General features: G+C 42.7%; 1 protein-coding gene across 1 annotated transcript; it reads right to left on the reverse strand.

Annotated features, from left to right (window-relative positions):
• Positions 1-895: 895 nt before the first annotated feature.
• On the reverse strand, positions 896-8,494 carry aasdh (aminoadipate-semialdehyde dehydrogenase). Its single transcript, XM_079693266.1, has 14 exons — positions 8,099-8,494; positions 7,594-7,714; positions 6,734-7,026; positions 6,465-6,657; positions 6,153-6,394; positions 5,972-6,078; positions 5,715-5,887; positions 4,918-5,242; positions 4,721-4,833; positions 2,776-3,478; positions 2,532-2,695; positions 2,203-2,328; positions 1,980-2,111; positions 896-1,332 (listed from the first exon to the last, which is right to left on the reverse strand). Exons 1-14 carry the CDS (start codon positions 8,323-8,325, stop codon positions 913-915), a joined length of 3,339 nt encoding a protein of 1,112 aa, XP_079549392.1. The 5' UTR covers positions 8,326-8,494; the 3' UTR covers positions 896-912.
• Between the last annotated feature and the right edge of the window lie 41 nt (positions 8,495-8,535).

Below are 8,535 nucleotides of genomic sequence, written 5' to 3' on the forward strand. Positions count from 1 at the left end.
TGGAAGTGTTACAGTTGTTGGTATTATTTCTGTGAAGCAGCGGATTTATCTATGTTGAAACGATACTGCATCTTCTCTCTGAGCCTTGTTGGTCATGTACAAAAGAAGCCTTTCTTTCTCTCTTTTTCTACTCATACTGGAAACCTTAGCATAACAATTCTCACTGTGTCCGTGATGACTGTGATAGCTGTCAAAGAGGCTATTGTACCATTTTGCCATTATAAAGTAACCTTACATCTGTCATTATCACACGGTGGGTGCACCTTAACACAGCACTGAAGACCAAAAGTGTTTCTGGGCATTTACAGTGAACTGCACATGATCCTCCCCACAGCTGTGTGATGACGTGGTTTGGATTTATTTTGCTTTGCTAATGGAAACAGACACAGCACACCTGCTTGCTGTAACATACAATTCTTGTAGCTGTCCTCCCGCAACACACTAGCGTTTGTAGGCTTACGCCATCACTTCCTCGTAAATGTGATATGATCTTACACGATATTGTAAGCATTTCCTCCTATGAAAAAAAAGAATCCTCTAGCTTTCTCATTTCCTGCCACTCACTAAATGATCTGTATGTATGTATGAACTGTACGGAAGTCAAAGGCGTCTCCAGAGCTTCGGTCAGAAAGAGTCACTTTGTCATTTTGTTTCTAACGGTCGTGGTCGTGCACAGTAGTGTAGTGTACGCAGTGTTAAATGTAACGAGAAAAATGTTTGGTATTATTTGCACTTTTTTTCCCACTTAGATATTCATGATGAAATTCCTAAAGAAACACAAAATGTTATGAATAATGTAAATTAAATACTGATGTCTGAACTGAAAAACTCATTATTTCCCTGAACTTTAATTAAGGTTGATTTCCCAAAGCACCCACTCTGACACAGATATAAAAAAATCATCAGTGTTTATTATAAAAAAGTGTGCAGAAATGAATCTGTGTCTTCTTTGACAGTCAGTTTTAAACAGTACACATAGTCATTGCGGCACCCGACTACGAGGGAGTGTTCATGCAGCACCGGGGATGAAAACAGCTCCCCGGGAAGAGTGAACGAGGTCAGCTTTCCTCCGTCTTCTCCATCCAGGATCCACACTGTGCCTTCTGTGGAGGCCAGAGCCACCAGAATCCCCCTGCGGCCCCCCACAGAGCCATCGAACACACACGGACTGGAGTACACCTTCCCTGTGGTCTGGAAAGTCCAAATCAAAGAGCCGTCTGCGGCGTTCAGGCAGTACAGGCAACCGTCATGTGATCCACACAGAACCCTCTGATGGTCCGGTGTAACGCACGGAGAGGAGAAGATGGGTCCTTTAGTTAGAAACTGCCAAACCTGCAGAGAAACACATTGTTAAATAATTTATTGCCAATTTGCAATAATTACAATCCTTAAAATGGACAGTAGAGATTTTTTGAATTGGGTTTTAGGGGTTGGACTTCCATTAGATGGTGGTTTGATAGCCCCTGCCTTTTTATAAAATTGATAATTTCAGTAAAAAAATAAAATCACTTAATTTAAGTGAACACTGTATACATATTTGTACCGCTTTACCTTGGGGAACTAAACCCATTATCTATGCTCTCTTTAAAGCCATCAGATTGCATTGAAAAATAACATAATTACAATTTGCAGGACAAGCAAGTTCTACAATTAAGTTTTTTGTCAAATAGGCTGGTGGATTTGAACATTTTAAATATATTGTTCAATTAAACTGATATAAATGTTTTTAAGGTGGGCATTTATTTAAGCAGGTCCATTTGATTTTCTTCTGCGTTCGTCCACAGCGGTACATTGTTTTACTTTCAGCATGCAGACCACCATCTAGTGTACGTTATGCACTGACTATGGGTCAATGATGAAAAGCCCATTAAACAAAAATTAACTAGACCTTCAGGATCTCAGTCCTGACCACACCCCTGGTCACTGGTAGTGTATAACATGTTACATCGGGGGGAATAAATAAGTGTTAGTTTCCTCACCAGAGTCCCTGTGTTGCTGACGCAGCAGATGTTTCCATCCACGGAGCCGATCAGCACGTGACCAGAGGAGGCGTTTGGTGATGAGAAGAAAGGGATGTCTCTACAGTACGACCACAGGACCTCTCCACTGTCCTGGAACAGCAAAAACTAAATCCGTCAAAATGTCCTTCACCTAACAAAATGACAAAACTGTTTCCTGAAGTTTGTTATTATCTTTGCTCACAGGATCAAGACAGAGGAGATGACCTCCCAGTGAAGCCACATACAGCTGTCTGAGTGACGAGTGGAGGCAGGGGGATGAAAACACAGCCCCTCCCCTGCAGTGACGCCTCCAAACACACTGCTGAACCTAAAAGATAACATGAATTGAACTTAATTTATCTTCAATACAATTACAAATACATGCTTTTACTTCTTAGTTATTCCCAGAGAGTTTTAAACTAACAATGAAAACAAAACGGTTGATCCTTTCTGTGTTTGTATCAGCTTTAAAACCATTTCCCCAACATGAAAGAACATGAAACAAGACACAAAACATTTAAAGCTTCCAACTTTTGGGTCCAGGGCGTAGACGTGGCCATCATGTGAGCCCACGATCACCAGCCCTGTGAGGGGGTCCACAGCAGCACAGCTCTTCACAGCGTCTCCAGTCTTAAACGTCCACCGTGTCTGTCCAGATGCAGTGCACAGGAAATACACAAAGCCATCGTAGCAACCTGGGAAAATCCATGAAAAAACATTAAAGAAGTCTAAATGAAACAGAGATTTACACAATATTCTGAGAGCTGGTACCGACCTATCACCACGAGGCTCCCGCAGTGAGACACGGCAGCTGAGGCTTCGATTCTGTCCCCGAGGACCCGCTCCCACAGGAGGCTCCCGGTGGTCAGGTCTAAAGCCTGGATCCTGTGAGAGTGGGAGCCGATGAACACTGTTGTTTTAACCTCCTCTGATCCTGAATCTGTTTTCTGTTGTACTAGAAGCACCGGTGAGGCGTCCACACATCTGCCTGTGTCTGAGGACCAGCTCAGACTGAGGCTCAGAAAATCCTCGCTTCCTCTCTCACTCAAATCCTTTTCTCCAAGTGCTTCACTCTGGACGTTTTTAATTGCTACTGGTTTTCTGATTTCTATAACCTCTCCTGCTCGTCGTATAACTTTAAAAGCCCATGTCCCCCCCTGCGGTCTCTCTGCTGCTGTAGACTCTGTGCGCTCTCTCTTTGCTTCCACCATAGAGGGGGCTTCAGTACGTCGTTTCTTGGCCTCAGATGTCGCTGACTGGCTCTCCTCAAGTGGCGGCAGCAGTGTTATCCTCTCAACATGGCGCAGTACGTCAGAGAATGTCCCGTCAAGAATCACCTCCAAAAGCTCCGGGGAGTTCACTCTGAAAGCAGTGAGGATGTCTTCACAGAGGCGCAGCGCCTTCAGAGAATCTCCTCCACTCAACAGGAAGTTCGATTTCTCGTCGATAGTCGGTTCTTCAGGAAGACCTAGAGTTTCCTGTCGATAGGTAGTTGAGTTTACACATACTGAGGGAACAAAAGCAATCTGTGGTATATAAGACTTTTGTATCCTCTTTAAAAAACTGCTCATTAGAGGACAACCATTTATGACTCAAAAACCTAGCATGAACGATAGGTTTATATTATTTTCCACGTTTACAGAGTTAAATATTTTAACCAACTTTGGTACAGATAAAAAACTACTAATTCCTTTTCAGAACGTTATAACTTTATACCACTGTGTTTACATTGCTGTTGTTTCTTTTAAAATAAAATTATAATAAAGCAGCAATAACCCTAAAACTGCATGTTTTTTCTAAAAGGGTTAACAACAGATATGGCTCAATCCGGAGGAAAACAGTAAACATTTGAAGCCAAGGCAATATATTGAAACCTAGTATAATATAATTTGGAATTGTATGTTGTAATGGCATTGCGATAACATGTGGTATAATACAAATATTTAAGGTTGAGGCTTAGGTTGAACTTCTAAATGAGAATTACACACACCAGGGACGTGCACAGACATTTGGAGGGGCTATTGCTCTAAACTGGAAAAAAGGCCTCCCCCCCCGAAAAAGACCTTTTGAAAATTCTAACAAACTCATAAAATAAAAACACAACACTGTGATTGCAAGTGACACTCAGTTGACTTTTATGTCCAACTGCTAAATTAGTTATTCGGACACATTTTTTGTTTTGCGGTCCATATCTCATTAAAATATCTAATGTTAGTAACTATTAATAAATAACAAGTATATTTAGGTGTTTTTTTTGTAAGTAACAGACGGTGTCAAGAGGAAGTTAAGTCCCCTGGTTTGTCCCCTATACTCTAACGGGCAGGAGCCAGGGCAGGCGTTTGGTGTGATCACCATAGCCATATGAGGCCGGACTCGAAGGGTTTTCCTTTGCTTCCAGCTGTCAGATTGTAAACAAAGTCACGTGACTGGGGGCAGATGACAGCACTGACAAGGTGTGTTTCCCGCAGCGAGACGCTGTTGTGGGCTTATCATGTTGATTCGGCCACAATAGAAAACAAAAAAAACTCTTGCTCTCTCCAGAGGGGCAGCTCAGACAAAAATGGCAAAAGGGCCGTTGCCCGGGCAACATTAGCCCGTACCTGTGCACGTTCCTGACACACACCATAACCAAAATGTATGTCATGTGCATTAATGTGGTCAAAATTAAAAAATGGTTCAATTGGAGTTATGTTGGCAAAGTATTGAAAAACAGCTCATACCTGCCACAAGGACTGCAAGCTTTGCCTGAGTTTGGTGACATCTCCCCGTGAAGACTGTAAACACCGTCTCTGTCTTTGGTATATTTTCACAAGGGCCTCCATGTCCACTTTTCCTGTGATAAACCAAACAGAAGGATAACTTAATCAGTGATGGTCATCATGGTCCTCCTCTCTGTAACTGTTACTTCAATGCTCACCATGAGGGGTCAGGCACAGGGCCGGCACCTGCACCAGCGTGTCGGGGACGCTGTGAGAGGGCAGCAGCAGAGACAGCTGGTTCAGGATCAGTCTGTGAAGATCTCCATCTGCACCGCCTGTCTCCCCCTGGTGGTGACTCACAGCAGAAGGGGGGTCTTCCTGAAGCTCGGCAGAGGGTGTTTGTTCTGGAAGCTTCTGTGCAGATGTCAGCGGAGAAGCTTCTTTCTGGTCACCAGATGTGGATGGCACGACAAAGGCGAGCAGTCGGGTGGCTTCAGACAGAGCCACAGCACAGGCCTCCACCTGAGGCAGACCCAATATGAGCTGGAGAAGCACAGGGAAAACATGAATTCCTCGCCAGTTCTTCTCCTGACACATTATAAGACGTACTATGTTTACAGTCAGATCACAACCCCTTAATTCAAACCATAACACATTTTTTATCCAGTGTTTAAATCAACTTTCTTTTAATAAAAATAAAATAGTTGAATTTACAAAGTTGCCTTAGAATTGAGAAGACGCTGGGTTCGTTCATGTACTTGTAGAAAAATAACCCTTTCCAGGATTCTTCAACATAAAAAACACATATACACACAACCAATACTTTATGAGTGAGGGATTGACAACCTTTATAATTTCTTATTTTCTTAGGATTTGCCTTTGATATGAGTATTTTGATGTTGCCCAGTGGTGGATTTTCTACATCAACTTAAAACTTTGAGAACTATAAATGACACTAAACATGAATTAATTTGTTTATTTGGACGATACAATATATACATAAAACACCTCTTACTTGTTGCAAGCTGTCCAAGTTCACCCGTTTGCCGTGGCGTTTAATCATCCTGTCTCTGCGTCCCAGGTAGTACAGCTGTGTGTCCTCAACATTCACCCAGTCTCCTGTGGCTCTCATCGTCCCGGAGACAACTGTCTGCTCATCGTCAAGGAGACACACCCTGTCCTCTCCACCTGCAGCAGGGATCATAAGGAGATGTGTTTAATTTTATTCAGAGGAATAAGATTCATAAGATTTATCAATGAGATATTTTATACCTATGAACAGCTGTCCTTCACCCTCGGTAACAATGCGGCCATGTTCGTCTCTTACTTCCAACACTGTGTCCATCAGAGGAGTCCCAAGAGGCACAAATGGCAGCACGCTGAAAGGCATGTAATGTTAAATAAAATGACTACATGTAGATTAAATAAATACTTTTAATCAGAGTACACTCACGGGTTGCCAGACTGCAGTAGAGACTCTGGTATTTTGTAACAGCTGGCCCAGCAGGACACCTCTGTAATGCCGTAGATATTGTAGATGTGTGTTTTGTTGTCCTCGTGTCTCCAGTTCCTCAGCAGAGCAGGAGAGGGGCAGGCCTCTCCACCCAGAGCCAACACCCGCAGAGAGGAACCGGATGAGAAGACTTCATGTTTGAGGACATGGTGCCCAAAGCGGCCGAGCAGCGTTGGTGTGACCTGCAGAAACAAAAATACATTATAGAGGCCAGAAAGTAATCAAAGCAAAGAGCAGTTTCTTCACACTTGCCTGAAGGACAGTCGTCTTGTGATCCTTGAACAGTAGCCGAGCAAGTCGACTGGGCATTTTCTTAATCACAGACGGGATAATGAGGAGCTGAGACCCGGAGGATAAGGCTAGGAAAATATCCACCACAGAGGGGTCAAAGGTTAGAGGCGAGGCGAGGAGAACCACATCATCTGCACTCATCTGGAACAAAGATCTGAGCCAAGAGAGCAACTTTTAATATGGATCTACAGAACAATACTTAATGGATCAATAAAGAGAGAAATACTCACTTCAGATGCAGTATATTGGGGATTATACACTTGTGTGGCACCCTCACAATCTTTGGCAGGCCAGTTGTTCCAGATGTGTGTAGGACATACGCCAGGTCTCGGTGGGCAGCCTCCTTTAACCCTGCAGCAGCACAGAGATCAGGCCCGTCTGCTGTCTGAGCTCCGGTGTGTTTTGGTCCCGGGTGGTGCTCAGCGACGGGAAGCAGCTTGATTTGTGTCAGGGTTAGTTTGAACTTTTGCAACTCCGCACACACCTCCACAGATATGTGTTTGGCGAGAGCGGCCTGGAAGTCCTTTACAGGAGGAGGAACGAAATAGATTGATTACTCTTCAACAGATCTTAAATATAAATGTTAATATATAATAGAGACAACTAAAGTGTGTATGCCAAGAAAGGGATTTACATGGAACATTAAAAAAAGGCAATGTTTAGGCTTGAAGATACCATTTGCACTTTATTGAAACAAACTCAGAAATTGTATTTTACTTAGGTTTCAGAGTTTTGTCCAATACCCCCCACGTTCTTTGCATATCATTTTGTTTTGATATGTATTTACATTACACCAGTAAAGAAAAATAACAGCTAGGGGGGGGCTGGATTAAAACGTATTTGTTGGCCCTTTCGTACCGTGTCAAAACTCAAAATCCACTTTAAAGAGGTACATTTTTTAAGTTTAAATTGTGCCCAAAATATGAAGATGTATTATTGTTAGCTTCTGGGTCCCTGGAATAAAGTGGTTTGGTCTGCCTACCCTGATCTTTAGAGGAACAATATTGCTGATGTATATAGATCATTATCAAGTGTTTGCACAACAAGTAATTGTTGTATTTGTGTTCATATTAATTAAATATTAAGTAACCTGTAGCATGTCTGTCTTCACAGCACAGTACTTGAGGCCACACTGGGTCATGACTCTGGCAGAGAGAAACCCTGGAGCCTCCGGGTCCAGTGGGACATAGGCAGCAGGAGTCTGCAGGATCCTGGCAAACAACACAAAACAATTATCATTTGCATATGTAACTACTGCTCACCGAAGTCATTACTACGGAAGAGGATTAGGGCCACATGAGAAACATTGGGATGTGACAAAAAGTAAAACAAAATTGAGTCTAGTTCTGACATTCATCTCATAATTCTGATTTTATTCCCAGTATTCTGACTTTTTATCAAAATACTGAGTTTAAGGTTAGAACATAAACATATATTTTACTTTTGGTCACCCCAAAATAATGTTCTCATGTGGCCCTTATCATATTCCGTACATTAAACATATGACATGGCGCAGAGATTCATAAACTGTTTATGCTACAAACTCATTCTTCTGTGTTTTGAAGGAGAGTAGTAAACTTAATCAGTGAACTCACCCCAGAATCCAGACAGGAATAAACAAATCATCACAACAATACAGCCCAATCACTCCGGTATTGGGAGAGCAGTTCTTTTGTAGAACATGAGACAGTTCACAGGAGAGATCCAGCAGGTCTCTGTACAGCAGCACGGACACCGAGCCGCTGTCATACTTCACAGCTGGCCGGTCTGGGTGCAGAGAGGCGGCGATAGAGACCAGCTCTTGCAGCGTCCGGGCAGCCATCCTGAAAAGACCCTCAATAAATACAATACCATGTTCTGTTAGGGCCGATCCCGACAAGAACAATATCTGAAAACCATATTGTAATTCATAAATTGTTCAGTTTTAGCGAATGAGGTTTTGTTTTTGAATGAAGAGGCGTTGGGAACGTGTTATTGTTTGTCGCGTGAAGATGACGTCATATTAAGGGCTATTTCAAATGCTTCTGTTGTT

This window comes from Notothenia rossii (assembly GCF_949606895.1).
Source record: "Notothenia rossii genome assembly, chromosome: 1".
Lineage (NCBI taxonomy): Eukaryota > Metazoa > Chordata > Actinopteri > Perciformes > Nototheniidae > Notothenia > Notothenia rossii.